We start from the raw sequence: 17007 nt of genomic DNA on the forward strand, positions 1-17007 counted from the left end.
AAGGCTTTCATCATCAGCTGCAAGATGTTTGCTCCTTTAACACTGTGTGAACTTATTTACACTTTTTGTTTCACTTCCAACATAGAGTTAGTTTTCTCGTTTGGATTTTCTATGACTTGGATTGATATAGGATTAGTGACCTTATTATCAGATAGAATACAAAGCATATAACTTCTTCTGACACTTTTGTCCACAGGTGATGAAAAATTAGGACATCACTGTCTCAAAACACAATCACTAGGTATATCAAAGAGAAAATAGGATTATTTTTGTAAATTCTTTGATTTCTGGTACTTTAATAAAGCTGGTTTCTTGGGACCTCAGGGGTTTAACAGCCCTTTCTATAGCACACATAGCACAATGCAGGGAGAATCATACTTCAAAAACACCAGTCACATCCAGGTCATCATTTACAGTTCAGTTTTCATTACTATCTGCCTAGAATTAATACACTGGAAAAGCTGTTGTGGGTCTTAAGACTAGCTGTTAAAGAGAAGCCATGATTTGAAACTGCATTCATCAGAAGGAACAAGGAATGTGCTTTACCTGGACCTTAGCCATTCATGCCAAAGAGATACTATACTAGCACAGTAACATAAGGAAAGGTGACATTATCCTACTTGGAAGGAACTTGGTGCTTAGTTATATATGAAGCAGTATATGAAACACAGCAGTATTGTAGAGTTGCAAATGCTCTCTTTCTCACTTTAACAGAAGGGCACTTGTCTACAGCCACCAAGAGAAACTTCTCTCCAATGCAACAGTACAAGCCACTATCAATCTCTGCAGATATGTGGAGAAAGCATGCCAATTTCTCAGAGTCACAAACCATGCTTTTTTTATAGGAGACTTCCCATGAGAACCCTTCCCCATCACAGGAATATAGACTCACTGCCCACATAGGACAGGGTACCCAATGACAACCCAATGCCTTCAAGGCCATCTGCTATCCTGTTAAGGATAAAAGAAAAGCACTGGATACTTTTATGACAAAGTTGGAAACAGACAAAAAAAGTGGGGAAGGGGAAGAACAGCAGCCTTGCCAAGGCATACATAAAACTTACTTCTGTTGCTTGCTATAACACATGAATTTCCCATGGTATTCTCAAAAATTACCTTGGCAACATAGCTTACAGAAGGACACCACCTTTGCTTTGCAATACTCCTCACAACAAGCCAATTTCTTGATTGGCTTATCAATGATTCTCATATGAGCATTAGGAAGTTGAAAGTAGTTCCCAGATTATTCTCCTCTTTCCCATACTATTCTTCATTTCAGGAAAACTGGAAGAATAAAAATATGTTTATCAATTACCTGTTAGTGAAATATTTGACTTGCACAACACAAAATTATTTTGATACAGACCTTTACAGGAGACCAGTTCTCAAAATTGAGATCGTGCCTATTCTTTACTTTTCAGTAACCACACCTTCTTCCATTCAAATTTAGTACATCTTAAAGATAAATACACACATACAAATGAACAATCCATGCACCAATAAAGAGCCATTAAGGTATCATTAAATTGTACGGCATATTGTACCCATTCACGGCATGTGGATTTATTTTTTAGTAATTCTCAGAGACAGGAAGGGAAATTTTCTTTCTTTGCCCAGAAGCCTGTTTTATACTATCAGACAACTGAAGCAAGAAACAGGTTTTTCATATCATAATGTTGCCATAATATATTAAACTGTTTACAGTCCTGTCATGTATCACCACAAACTTAGAACTGATCCTGTGAGCTTGGCAAGAAATAGCAGTAATGTGAGTCACAACACAGAAGCCAACATGCCATCTTTGAGGTATGTATTCTTTACTCTTAAGTAGAAACTCAAGCATGTTGTACACTTCCATTTCCAGAAACAAGCCTGCATACAGATACCCTGTCACTTCCACAAGTACTCAGCTCCATTGCCTTGCCCAGCTGCAATCCCCTTGGGCTCTTAACAGCTTCCACAGAATTATTCCCAGCCCTGGCACCTACACACTGCCATTCTCCAGGGCTCTCCCCAGCTTTTGCCACCTCTGCAGACTCTAAAAGAAACTGAAACCTCTGTTTGGAGACACTGCTACCATTCCCCAGAAGCAATTTCTGAAAATAAACACGTATTTATCTTGTTTCCTTCAGTGCCAACAAGATCACCTTTTGGCTACAACCTCCCCCAGTACCTGGAAGGGGACACTTGTGACTTTACTCAAAGTATGCACCTGTGGTAATTTCAACTCAAAAGTATTCTGCAGCAACCACTTAGAGCAACAGAGAAGACAACAGCCATGCTGCTTGAAGCTCAATTACCTAACCAGTGGTCATCAAGCCCTACAGATTTTTCCTAAAGACATCCAAAAGAAAACAAACCTTTTGTCAAGAAACTGAAGTTAATTATTTGTGAATGCATTAATCCACAATACAGTTTTTAAAGCATAGACCTACTCCCCTATCCCTTCCCTAAAGAAACATGGCAACAGTGTTGATGTATGTTGATTAATCACAGCAGTCAGGTGAAGTTCCCGATGACTGGAAAAAGGGAAATATAACCCCCATTTTCAAGAACGGGAAAATGGATGACCCGGGGAATTACAGACCAGTCAGTCTCACCTCTGTGCCTGGCAAAATCTTGGAGCAGATTCTCCTGGAAGGCATGCTAAGGCACATGAAAAACAACAAGGTGCTTGGTGACAGCCAGCATGGCTTCACTAAGGGGAAATCCTGCCTGACCAATTTGGTGGCCTTCTAGGATGGGGCTACAGAGCTGATGGACAGGGGTAGAGCAGTTGATGTCATCTACCTGGACTTGTGCAAAGCGTTCAACACTGTCCCACACAACATCCTTGTCTCTAAATTGGAGAGACATCAATTTGATGGATGGACCACTCGGTGGATAAAGATCTGGATGGATGGCCGCACACAAAGAGTTGTGGTCAATGGCTCAATGTCCGGCTGGAGACCAGTAACGAGTGGTGTCCCTCAGGGATGGGTGTTGGGACCGGTCTTGTTCAACATCTTTGTCGCTGACATGGACAGCGGGATTGAGTGCACCCTCAGCAAGTTTGCCGATGCCACCAAGCTGTGTGGTTCGGTTGATACCCTGGAGAGAAGGAATGCTATCCAGAGGGACCTTGACACACTTGTGAGGTGGGCTGATGCTAACCTCATGAAGTTTAACCATGCCAAGTGCAAGGTCCTACACCTGGGTCAGAGCAATCCCAGGCACAGCTACAGGTTGGGCAGAGAAGAGATTCAGAGCAGCCCTGTGGAGAAGGACTTGGGGGTGTTGGTTGATGAGAAAATGAACATGAGCTGGCAGTGTGCGCTTGCAGCCCAGAAAGCCAACCGTATCCTGAGCTGCATCAAAAGGAGCATGACCAGCAGGTTGAAGGAGGTGATCCTGCCCCTTTACTCTGCTCTCGTGAGACCTCACTTGGAGTATTGTGTGCAGTTCTGGTGTCCTCAACATAAAAAGGACATGGAACTGCTGGAACAAGTCCAGAGAAGGGCCACGAGGATGATCAGGGGACTGGAGCACCTCCCGGATGAAGACAGGCTGAGGAAGTTGGGGCTGTTCAGCCTGGAGGAGAGAAGGCTGCGTGGAGACCTCATAGCAGCCTTCCAGTATCTGAAGGGGGCCTATAGGGATGCTGGGGAGGGACTCTTCATTAGAGACTGTAGTGACAGGACAAGGGGTAACGGGTTAAAACTTAAACAGGGGAAGCTTAGGTTGGATATAAGAAGGAAATTCTTTCCTGTTAGGGTGGTGAGGCACTGGAATAGGGTGCCCAGGGAGGTTGTGAATGCTCCAACCCTGGCAGTGTTCAAGGCCAGGTTGGACGAGGCCTTGGGTGATATGATTTAGCGCAAGGTGTCCCTGCCCACAGCAGGGGGGTTGGAACTAGATGATCTTAAGGTCCTTTCCAACCCTAACGATTCTGATTCTATGTGCTCCAGCAGTTAAGCACACATCCCTTGTACACACTGAAGCATATGGAATCTGATCTGGAAAAATATATATGGTTTGAGAACTACTGTTTTAACATGCAAATTCTCACTTTTACATTGCCTCCAGAATCCAGAAGTTAATAATCATCACACAGACAGCCTTGGCTACCATATATGCAAACAGAGTAAATATACAGTCATACAAGAAACCACTGAATGTCACAGAGAAATTAGTCACCTTACTTAAAAAAGCAGCATTTCCCAAGTTATTTGCTGTATTAGGATTGGCTAAAATCCCACATACCCAATCAGTTACACCAAGTCAGCCCCATCACCAATGAGAAAAGCGCACTAAGTGCTCTTGTTTGCCTGTCTTTTCAAAAGGTTCTGTCCACTCAAAGCACAGAATGCAAGTAGCAGGTATATTCTTTGGCCTTTAACATATCAAATTTCTCCAGTTCCCTATTTATATTTTGCCCTTCACTTGTGTCTTTACAGCAAAGGCAACTTAATCATGCTCAAGAATTAAAAGCCTCAGATTAACACTATGTCTTCACTCAGTAGAATACAGCCATCTTCTTCCTTAACTATACATGAGCTAGCTATGTACCAAGTACATCTGCACTATACAAGTTATAAACAAGTGGAATTTGTCTATAAACAGACCATAATTTAAGTACCTTTAATCATGTCAAACAAAATCATTTGTGAACAGCTGTGTCATTAAAAACAAACAAACAAACAAAACAAAACAAAAAAAAAAAACAACCACCTAGCATCCTACCCCTATTTAATTTGTTCTTTTTGGGGAATCAGATATTTAATCATTTTTTGTGTCCACTGTTCTTAAGGCTTGAAGATATGATTTTACTTAGTTTAAAAAGAAATGTTCATTCTATTGACTTTAAAGAAAAATACTCTCAACTTCTCAATAAACTAAACTTTCTCAGCTGAAGCTCTACCTAGACCATCTGGGTATAAAACAAGACCCAAGATTATATATCCTTACCATACACAGAATCACATACAATTACACATTCCAGGAAAAGCAAGCAAAGTCAATGTAGCTAAGTACATTTCAAAACACATTGAAAATAAGCTCTGGTTATGCTTCTAAAAAAATCTGAAGTAACTGCAAGCATTTTATACAGCATCATCAGTTAAGGCAGGTAATGGATGGCAACACTGATGCATACAACAAAAAAACACCTGGTTGATGTTATTCCTTTTTTGATTGGCATACATCAGTAGTTTTTAAAACCCAAAAATTTCCACAAAAAAAAAAAACAGTCAGAAAAGCTTTAATAAATGTCCTGGTATTCAAAGTCTAAAATTTTAACTGTTCAGTAACTGGGTTTGTACAGTTAATTTGTAAGCTGAACATGTCTCTCCATCCTATCATTATCTATGTGAAATTCAACCAAATCTTACACAAGTGTATGCCTCCTTAATTTCCTTTTTGAGATCTCTCAATGGCAGGCAAGCACAACGTTAATAAAAACCAAGCTGAAAAAGGAAAGGATCTCTGCTGCTCTTGGGTTTTATCACTTCCTCAAATAAGCTATAATAATTATATAAAAACAAAGAGCATCTGATAAACAGTTTTAAAAGGCATGGCTGGTAGGGTGTAGCCATACAAAATGAAGAATTTAACTCCAACAGTAACACCAACTGTGGCTGTTCAATAAGGATCTCTTATTTCCTTTTTTGTACACGGCATCTGTCTGGAAATATGTTTGACGTGTTAAAGAAATGCATGTGCTTACTTAATAGTATATCCTCACAATAGTGCTGTACCACCCAAAGGGAACAAAAAAAATAATCACTAGCCCAAAACAAGCTGCAGTTTAAATACAATCTTTCCAATAGCTTGTTTGGTTTGTTTGTTTTTTTTTTAATAGAAACAAAGAAGCAATAAATGTAGCAGTAGTCTAAACAATCTCACCTTATTGACTAGAATGCTAATTAAAGAATTTGCAGTCAGTCCTTTGACTTCACAAGCTAGTTAGAGAACCCACAGAAGGATTCCTTCTGTTAAGTGTTCTTTCTGGGAAGCAACTAGAAAAGAAGGTATTTGAGTTTTATCTAGCACTAGTAAGCACCAGCGTCATTTTTCAGTTAAAACCCCTTTATAAGGGATACAGAAGTGAAGAAAGTAATTCCTACAACACAGACTACAGCTGCAGTGTTTCCACCTGCAAAAAATTATGTTTAGAGATATCAGAGAGAAAAAGAGATGAAAATTCAGCCTTTTCAACTGAAGCATCTCCAATATGGCAGAACTGTCTCCCCTCTACATAACAACATTTAATACCTCATTAAGTATTTCAAGCTAAGGGAAAGAGATGTACGTGACACGGTAAAACGTGAACATCACTATTTGTTGCATTTGGTCCCTCCTAGCTGAGGAGACAGGAAATCATGGATCATCAGCCAACACAACAGCATCAGCCAACTAAAAACATTAATAATTATTAGTAATTAATAGCTGCCTTGCAAAAACAGCAGTCGTTACAAGCAAGTTTACAATACTGGAGTTGTTAAAATAATATTGACATGATGCGCCTATCAGAAACAACCGTGAGTAGAACAAAGTTCACATCAACCTGTGTACTTTAAATCTGTGCTGCAAACAGAACTAGATGGCAAGGTTTAACAACATAAAAATAAATGGGCACTGCGCATCTCCCAGGGCTCAGCCAACAGAGGCAGCTAACAGATCTCACAGCTGTTCACACAACAAAGCTACAAATGGCCCCAAAACACAGTTCTAACTTATGCGATATGTTACAGTGTGAAGTCTCCAACACCAGCCAAAACAGTCCCTCACACATCGAGGATCTCAAGTCCAAGAACTGCACAGGGAGGATGTCACTATCCAGGTGCTGGACTGCAAGAAGCACCTGCAGCTCCTTCCTGGTGCTGCTGACAGCAGTGGCCTTCTCTGAAGGGCTAAATGTCCAAGTGAGGAGGGGATGAACACACTGCACAACAGGAAAGATAAACAGGAGGTCCTGGGAAGTCCGCTGCTTTCTGAATAATGTTTTGGGAAGACTGAAGCTCATCCAGTCCTCAAACTGTTGCACTTTCCTGCTTAATCACGTGGACACCAGCGACGCTTCTAAAAAGCAATGACTGAGCAAATCAAGAGTGACTACTGAGCACTATAAGCAAGGGTGAAGAGGCCCAGGTAGCATTTCCACCTCTCCAGTTAGAACCAAAAGGCTCAGGGTAGATGCATCCAGAGGGTCAATATGAGGTTATTAGCAGAGACTTTAATGCTACAACCACGGGAACCTCTTTCATGAACAAGGATCCACCTAACAAAGCATGGCAAGAGTATCTTTTGTCACTGAGCACATTAAGCTTGTTAAAACACTTTAAACTAGGCATGGTGGAGAAGGGTTGTCACACTTAAGAGAAGTGAAGACATGGGGAACACATGACAGAAGGCTCCCACACTTCCCTTGTGAAAGAGGCATGGCTGGGGGCATCTCAAGATCTTGCACACAAGCACGACAGGAGGACGTAGTCCATGCACTGCTGCAGAGCTACAGCCTCACAGGAGTTGCAGAGTAACAGCAGGACAGCTCCCATGGTTAGTGCTGCAAAAGATAGGTACAGGCTCCTGAGAAAAGCCAGACTGGAAAGTTAAGGAGTGTGGGTTCCAATCTGAGCAAAGGACTGGTTACAATACTGCTCTGCTTGGAACATATGCTCTGCTGAACCTATTGCTCACAAACAAGGAAGAGCCAGACAGAGATGTGGAAGTCAAGACCAGCCTCGACCACAGCAACCATGACATTATGGAGTATAGAGTCCAGAGAGAAGTGAGACAAATAGTACAGTGTACAGTGCAAGACAAAGTACATACAGCTAAGACATGGCACTTCAGGAGAGCAGGTTTCAGGTTTTTCAGAAATCTTCTTGGTAGAATCTCCTGGAAGACCATGGAGATGAAGGAAAAAGTTTGTGAGCGCTGTCTGATCTTCAAGGACAGCCTCCTCAAAGCACAAGAGGGACTATTCCTACATGCAGGAATTCAAGCAGGCCTGGTAATGGACCAGCATGAAAAAGGGAACCTGCAACTGAGCTCAAATGCAAAATAGAGTACATGGAATGTGGAAGCAGGAGTGGGAGGAATATACAGACATTATCTAATCATGCAGAGGCGGACTTAGATAAGCCAAAGTTCCACTGTACTTGAAACAAACAATGGATGTGGAGGGCAGTATAAAGAGAAGAAAACATTATTTTTTTTCCTCCAAAACTGAAGTTATACAACAGAAACAGAAAACAGATCTTTGTATAAAAGGGCATTATGTACATAGCATCTGGTACACACACTTTTCTTACAAACATAAAAGCAAAATCTGAAGAATCGGAGCTTCTACATGTGAACTTGAAGTCTGATCGGTTAGCAATAAATATGATTTTACCTTACCAGTTGTACTAGCTTACTCATAACCCTGTCTAAAAGAAAGCACACATGCTTCTGCTTGGTATGACTTCCAAGATCCAGAACACAGCAGCCTGAATCTCTTGACATGACAACAGAATTTTTCCCCTTAGAAGCAATCACTTCCAGAAATGGACACTAAATGAGATTCTGTTACAACATCTCTATGAACACAGGTATGCTTTAACCTCTTTCTGCTCTTTGGTAACAAATACATACAAACAGGACAGCCTGATTAGAGACTATCTAGTGTTCTGATTATACTTTGATACAGAAACAGTCATGGGATTCAGAAGTCGCACTTTTTGTTGAAGTAAATTCTTAGCTTTTCCTAGCAAAGAATAAGAGATACCACCACCCTTGCCATAACCTATGTATTTACAATCACTTTGCTGTCTTTTTCTTCATCTTATAATAGATCCCAGGCAAGACAAAACCAGCATATATTTATCAGACACTAGTTATGGAAAAAGCAGAGGAATCAGCCTAGTGCAACTATGAGCAGGGGGTAAAAAAATATCTTAATTCTCAACTTTATAAAAGCATAGCTTTTCCAAGACGTGCTGTCCACATATACACTCTTAATACACACATACCCCATAGGGGAAAATAACTGCGGGGGGGGGGAGAGAACGGGACTTAAATTTTCATGTGAATCCTCATTTCTCCCCAGCTAAAAGCCCTCAGCTAACAGATCCTCAGTTGCATAGCTGTACTGTAGAAAAAACAGTAGCAGAAGGCAGAGTAGGTGGTCAAATGGCAGAATTCCAACATACATAAGGTGGTGGGACAATGGAGGACACTGCCCTATAATTCCTCCCTGCAGCCTCCGCCCACATCCCTCATTCACAGGAAGCTCCACTTTGTTTGGAGACAGACTCCAGAAACTGTTAAACAGAGGCAACAGTTTGACAACAGGTGACTGATCTGGAAACTTTTACTGAAGACTCTCTTTTAGTTAAAAAAAAACTTCAAGTCTGTTTTTAAGTTTAAAAATATTTTAGTATTTCAGGACACTGACTTAACCTTACTGCCAACAAAACAATCTAAATGCCTTCCAGCAAAGCTATGTCCATGAAAAGTATTAGAACTCATTCTATATAATTTGTAGAAATTTAAGCTCCCAAAGAGACTAAGTAGACACAAAATAAAAATAGAACAAAATATATATACACATATATATATAGATATATCTCAGCAAAAAATGAGTCACAAGAAATTTCAATATCTCTCACAGCAGGAATATGGGAAAGAAGGCAGCATACACCTATACCTCAAAAAGTGCCATCTACTGAAAGAGTTCAAAATAAAAATCTGAATAAGGTCCTACTCTTCAAGTTGACATTGTGTTCACCAAGAATAATTTTCAGTGATGAAGACCTGAAAGAGTGTGGGGGAAAGGCAAGATCTATCAGGAATGTTACTTACTACAAATGCAGGGGGGAAACAGTCAAACTCTAAGAAAAACATAAATCTACCTTTTAGAAAAGTGGATGCTGAAGGAGGATACAAGATGATACAAGTACAGCATTGCAAATACTTCTGCTAAAATAGGACTTGCTAGAATTAACAAGCCAGAGGTGTTTCAAGGTTATGAAACATTCTAGCATTGCTGAAGTGAGACAACTTGTGCAAGTATACCCAAATAGGACAACTATTCCATTACATAGCTTTGAGTCATTTAGTTTAAGGCCCTGGAGCAGGAAAACCAGTATCTGAGTTAAGAGCCTTTCCTGGGCAGAAGTCACAGGAGCATCCAGACTGTCATATACAACACTACAGATTCCAAAACATTACGTCAGGCAACACATGGTGTACAGACTCACCTGACATTGGACAATTTACAGGAATAACTGCAATTCCCATAAAGCACAAGGATTCACTCTTTTTTGCACATTTGTGAAAATGGAATAGCCTTCCTACTGTGCAATCCTGGCACCGTTATTGGAAGAATAAAACATTTAGTCTTCCCTGCAGATAAAGAAACTATAACTCTTAGTCATACTCTAAAGACAAAATGACTGAAAAAATTCAAGGAACAAAGTTTTCAAAACTTATGTAAATAGGCGTGCTGCTATGGAACTAAAACGGCCCCATCTACTGGTTAAAATACACTTTTCCTTTGCTATGACACTGTCTCTGCTGCAGCAAAGTTAACTCCCAGTGAAACAAGGAACTCTCAGGGTGCAAAGCACAAACTAAGACTCTTACAGATAATCCCTTCTAACAACCACTGAGTATGCTGGCAAGGTAGATTTGAGATACTTGCGTAACTGATGTTTATTCTCAGCAACACAAAAAGGAATTTCCAAGATGCCAGGACTTTCTAAAGGCAAATTAAAAATAATGTAATATTTTCACTTACTGCCAACTGTGAAAAAGTAAGTTTAGAAACACGTATTTAAGAGCACTGCAAGATCATCAGTAGAAGAATCAGTCTCACTTTTGCATTTGGACATTCAGAGATATACAGGGTTAAGCAGTTTGTGGAGCTCTTCTCCACCTGCTTACTTACAAACAAACACCTCATCTGAATCTCACTATTTGTATCACTATTTCAAAACATTAGCTAGACAGCTATCTGAATTTCAGCCAAAAACTTGACATGTCCCTAAACTTTATTATTCCAGAATATGCCAACCAAAAAGCACAGCAGTATTCTTTGGAGAACTTCTCTACCTAAGTACAAGTATATTCCAGTTATACTCTTATTTTATCAATCACTATTTACAAAGCAGTTCTATTTACTTAGTACACTAAAAATGTTGCATAACAGATATCCTTGTGTAAAGGCTATCAATATTCAAAAGCCAACAACAATCACAGTGATATTTCACCATGCTTCACCTACAGAAGCAGATCAGTCACATGGATATAAGGCAACAACTATTCAACTTAGTACACCCTATTGTTTATTTTGGACAGCAAATAAAACTACTGCAATGAAGCCTAATAAAAGTTCTCAGGTAACGCAAGTTTTTTGACAGCCATGGTAACTTTTTAAGAAATCAGGAAGACTGACAGCACATACACTCAATAGCAGCTTATAGTACTTCAACGAAGAGGTGATCAGACACTGCTCACAGCCCACTGCATGGTGCAAGTTGTAGGTGTGCACCCTACCCAAACAGCACCATACAGAAAAGCAGCTTGTCTCTCAAAAGTCATAGATTCAAGTCTGCAAGGCTGCCAAGCTAGTAAAATTCTCTCTCATCAGGGCTATTTAGCTAGGGCAGTGCCACATGAGTGTAACTATATTGCTTTAAATTGTGGAGAGCCATGTGTTCAGCCAGATGCCACACTCTTGTGGGGGAGGACAGTTTCCTGCAGAGTCCGCAATTTGCAGTACAAACATATCCTCAGTTACCCTTGTCCAGACATAAAGGGAAAACACCTGTTCGAGCTTACTATGTTAATATGAAAAATTTACATGTAACCAGCATAATATTCCTCGGAGACCTGTCATCTGACTTACCATCACAAAAGCTACATGTCAAATAAGGCGGCCAGTAACCACACAAAAGAACACTTTCCATTATTTACTTTCTAAAACAGTAAGTCATCCAAGATATGTGGAAAGATATGAACAGTCAGTTCTGTAAAACTCTGTACTGATGTTACTTACATTCTTATATATGAAGTGTCACCAAGGTAAACCAAGACTTACAACCTATTCTAAATGGAATTGTTTCAATAACCACCTAAGTTAGCTAGACAAAGTTACTAAGCTATTTGAAATGCAGTAACTGGACCAAAACAGTCTAGCTGCCACCAAACACCTGTCACTCCCCTGAAATCCATTAATGAAAAACAGATTTTCTTAAAAAAAAAAAAAAGCACTTTGTAGTTTTGCATATTAAACCGCTGAAATTGTAAATACCAGCAGTTTCTGCTAATTTGGATATTTCCCATCAATTTTTGTATATTTTTGTAATTCAAGTGTCTCTGACTTCTGTCACCTTATACTCCTACAAGCCTTCATGGGTCTTGTTATGTATTTGAAAACCTGGAGTACTAGACACTGCACTGTTGCATAAAAAGATGCATCAGTATAAAGGAATGGGCAGATGACATTGAGGCAATAATGCGTTGGTAAAATGGGCTGAACCTGAAAGAGTCTTCAAACGAAGCCCAAAGTTGTCATTGAAACACAACCACTATTGAACAGGGTAGTATAAAATCCATCTGATAAAGTGCTTGAACAGCTGTTAAAAAAACAGAAGTGGTAGCCAACCATGTATCCACTTCAGAAAAAGCACAGGGACACTAATGCCCTCTTCAGTGAGATATGGCAGACTACATCACTTTAGTGCTTTGATTAGGAAAGCCAGAAGGAGAAGCCTGGAAATAAGCCCTTCACAAACAAAAGCCACTTTCAGTTCTGTCACCATCTGCAACAGAATAGTGATAAAACCAGATTTATTTCATTGAAAGAAAAAGAATACACAAAGAAACATAAACCCATTAGTCAGCCATACTCCATGGTCTACAGCCTTGTGAACATTTTATGATATAAATGAAGTAATATCAAATGCTAAAAGTTTTCATCTACTTTTTTTTTTTTTAGGATTACAAAGTATTTTGAAAATATTACCTGTAAAACATCCGGAGACAGGACTGCAATGTATGTTCCTCTAAATGCTACTTACAGGGGTTGCAAAGAAACCCACAAAACTACCCAGTAGTGAATACCATAATAACAAAAGCAAGAAGCTAGAACCAATATCACTGGTATCACAGTATCAAGCATTTTGACTACCTTCATTGTACCTGTGAAACTCACCACTGTATAGAAAGCAACATACTAGTATGTTCCACTCATATTAAACCAAAAAAAAGACTGAAAGTAGCTGTTGAGGGAAAAGGAAAAACAGACAAGCAAACAGCTCCTCCTTCATTCACAACCTCCAGCTATTTTCAACTCAGACTTCCTGAGGCTGTTGCTCATAATTTACTAACCTCAGTGTATCCATCCTCCAATGCTTGTCCATCCTCCCCTTCAATCAACAAAAAACTTGTGTAGACACTGTACAGCAAGTATATGTATGAATTCCATACACCAAGTGAAGAACCAACCCCTTTCATTTCAAACCTAGAGCCCAACTGATTTGACCATGTGCCTCCTCATCCATCTTCACTTGCTCTCTCCACAGGAGCTTTATAAAGCCTTACCATATCACTGTCCCATCATCTCTACACGACTGACAAGTCCTAGCCTGTTCAGTTATTTCTCATCTAGGAACTAATTCATATCTTGTTATCCTTCAGTGAAACTTTTCCAATAATAATAATAATAAGGTATCTTTTCTAAGCTGAGGTGTAGAACAGCTCACAGTATATAAGGTATCAAAGAAACATGGATTTATGCAGTTGTATCTTTTTTCCTATTATGTTTTCTACTCATCCCAAGTGTTCTGATCATTGGTTGCTCTCTGGTTGTAATAACTTTATCAGCCATTTGTTTCACATCCCCCTTCCGACTTTGATGTATACATTGCCACCAAGTAATCTCCTCAAAATACCAATGTCCTAAACACATGAGGATTCTCTTCTTTAAGACCGGACCTAAAATACAAAATAAGCAAGTTTATGCTTTTGATTAAATAAACCAGGGGAGGAGGGGGAGAAACCGACTGGGGTGCTCTTCCACACAAGAAGCACCAGAGGTTGCTTATTACATATATCTAATATACTACATATAGTAATACATAAACATGGAATCACCTGATATACCAATATTGGAGGAAGGAAGAAAAGGAAATGTTATGAGGTTCTTTGTTTGATCACACTTCTGTACTTTTAAACCATGGCACTTTTCAGATTTAATATACACTTCCTATGAAGTTCTTCCATCTTACTGAGATTTTTATTTCTGAAAAAACTATGCACAAGTAAGCAGTTCCAGCAAGCTCTGCTAGCAGGAAGATGGCCTGTACTACAAGAAGCACAGGATTAGAAAAATTAAGTTAAACTGAATTGTCAAAAATACTCATATTTTGGATTAAGTATCTCTCATGTACATAAAATTATACCTCTCGCACACAAAAACCACAACAAATCCCATACTGCTATACTATGTAATTGCCTGTCCTTCCTTTAAGCCTTCATATACTATGTAATCAGCATGTTCTGTCCTTTCTTCAAGCTAGCTACTTACTTCATGCGTTTTCCCTAGAAATTCCTTTTTTCTCGTTCCTACCAATCCTTCTACTCTCTCACTTTTCAGCTCTGTTTTGGCTGCAGTTACCTCCTGAAAACACTCTGCCACCAAGGTGACTAGGTGTTGCTGTTGCAAGGAAACCAACTTGGACCACTCCACTGAGCACCTCTGTTCAAAACACCTATGCTAGAAATGACTGTTTAGTAGTACAACAGCTCATGCATCTGTCCCAAAAGCCACTAGTTAATTTCTGTTACAAAAGAACCTAAATGACTCCTGCCAGGCCTGGCTAATGTGCTCAGGGCGCATTAACCTTCATGAAGTCTGCAGTCCTCTTTTCATTTGGATTAAACTCAGGGTAACCATTAGCATCTTTCACTTCAACCCCCCACACTTGAAGCCCAAAGCTTTTGAAACTTGCCCCATACAGCCTAGCATCTCTTTATTAGATGGAAGTATTGTCCTGCCTGCTAAGAGATACCTCCTACAGAGAGGCAGGATAGATTTAACATGACTTAAACCTATCAGTCTGCCCTTATCAGTAATTAATCTTGAACAAGCCAACACGAGTTGGGAATGTGCCTTTTTTGGAAAGGGACAAGAAGGTGAAGAACAGGCCCAGAACAGACCTGCAAAACTTTTAGAGGTGAGCATATATGTCAATTTTCAAAGCAAACATACAAGGATTGTACTAACCCAAGGAATCCGCAAAATTCACGAACCCCTATGATTACCAACACTCCTGTTATAACAAAGGAAAGTCACACTAAAGTCACATTAAACATACTGATGTCACAGGAAGCTAACACTTCATTACACTGCCAATTTTATCAACTGTGACTCAAGTCTCTCCTTGAAAAGCAGCAGAAAGATGATGAAAACTCACATGTTTTCAGCGTTATTTGTCTATCACAGTACTCTTTGTGTCACAAACCACACATCCCTCCTCTTCAGGCACTGAAAACAAGTCGCTGTGTGACACCTTTCTGGAAAAGGCCCTGAGGGCGAATAACAGAGCAAGGGCTCAGAGGCTCATTAACAAAATCCAGACCTTGAGTCATCTGAAGGGAGGGGAAATTACAACTGTGGAGCCACATGTATTTTTCAGTAGCACAGGAAGTAAGGCAACACATGTCTGCTTTACTGAGCCACCGGCCAGAGAAGGAAATGAACCCAAACTCCATACTTTTGTCCATATCCCCCCACCAAGGCTAGAAACCCGCCGGGGAACCGCATCCGCCACTGGGCCGGGCTGCGCGGTGGCGGACCACGAGGCCGAGGGGAAGCTCGCCGCTTGCCATGTGTGCGCAGCTCTCCCTCGCCCAGGAACTCGTCAGCGAGCGGGGCCGCGGGCAGGGAGAAAGGCGAGGCCAGGGGCGGCCTCACCGCCCACCGCCGCCAGCACAAGCCCAGCGGGGAGATCACAAAGGAAGGGGGGGCCGGGGTAGGCGCAGTCGCTGAGCCCGCGGCGCCTGCAGGCAGCAGCGGAACAAAGGCTCCGGCTCCAGCCGCGCCACCGCCCCACGAGGGTACGGGGGGTACACGGCCGCGCTCACAAGGCCGGTAGGCGGGCACACCTGCGCGAGGGGCGACGGAGCCCCCGGCGCTCAGGTACAAGCGGCGCTTCCGCGTCCTGCCGCCGCCGGGTGGGGAGCCCGAGGAGGGTCTCGCCGCACCCCGACAAAGGGGAAACGGAGTGGCCCCAAGCACGGCGCCAGCGGCGCTGCCCTACGGCGGCTCTTTGTGCGCCCCACTACCACACACCACAGCGCTCCCCACCCGCGGCGTTACCGTGGTGAGCAACGGTCTCATCTGCTCGCCCGCCCGTTCCTCTTCCATCGCTGCCCCGCCGAGAACGGCCGGGAGAGAGGCGCGGAACGGGAGGCGGACGGCGCGCCGGGAACCGTACTCAGCTGGCGGAGGCGGGAGACGCCGGTTCCGTCAGGACGGGGCGGCCACGACTTCTACCTCCGCGCCGGGGGGCGGGAGGGGGGGACTGAGCCCAGACTCGGCTCGCCGGCTCCCTCCCCCCCGCCCCCCGTGCGCGATGGGCAGCGCCGCCAGCCAATAGAGGGCAGAGACAGCGCCCGGCGCGGCCCACCCCTGGTGCGGGGGTGGGGGGGGAATAGCTGGAGCGGTGCTGGGGGGGGGGCCGTGCGGTCCCACGCGGAGGCGCGTGGCGGGCTGCCCGGCGTCGCCTCAGCCGTCTGACGGGCCGCGCCGGCCGGGCTCTGCCAGCTGCCCTCACGGAGCGGCTCCAGGCCCGGCGGCCTCCGTGCGGGACATCAGTGAGCTGCCAGGCGGGGAGCGGTAGCGCTGCCGGTGAGGACGGCAGCTTGCCGCTCGCCTCGCACATCACCCCTTTCTCCCTGGCCAGGCTGTGACTACGCACGCTGAAATTTTCCATACCAGGTGCCTGCCTGGGGCTGATTTTATTTTAGAGTTAAAAA

At 42.3% G+C, this 17007-nt stretch overlaps 1 protein-coding gene across 6 annotated transcripts in view; it reads right to left on the reverse strand.

Moving 5' to 3' along the window:
* SLC4A7 (solute carrier family 4 member 7) overlaps positions 1-16543 on the reverse strand; it is an 85082-nt gene extending 68539 nt beyond the window's left edge. For all 6 annotated transcript variants that reach the window (XM_062603579.1, XM_062603580.1, XM_062603578.1 and 3 more), the window contains exon 1: positions 16349-16543. In XM_062603579.1, coding sequence (XP_062459563.1) covers positions 16349-16396 — 48 coding nt within the window. In that variant the 5' untranslated portion in view covers positions 16397-16543. The remainder of the gene's footprint in view (positions 1-16348) is intronic.
* Positions 16544-17007: the final 464 nt, after the last annotated feature.

Source organism: Pezoporus occidentalis, unplaced genomic scaffold, assembly GCF_034315485.1.
Source record: "Pezoporus occidentalis ecotype Australia unplaced genomic scaffold, CSIRO_AGI_Poc_V1 ctg80, whole genome shotgun sequence".
NCBI classification, from domain to species: domain Eukaryota; kingdom Metazoa; phylum Chordata; class Aves; order Psittaciformes; family Psittacidae; genus Pezoporus; species Pezoporus occidentalis.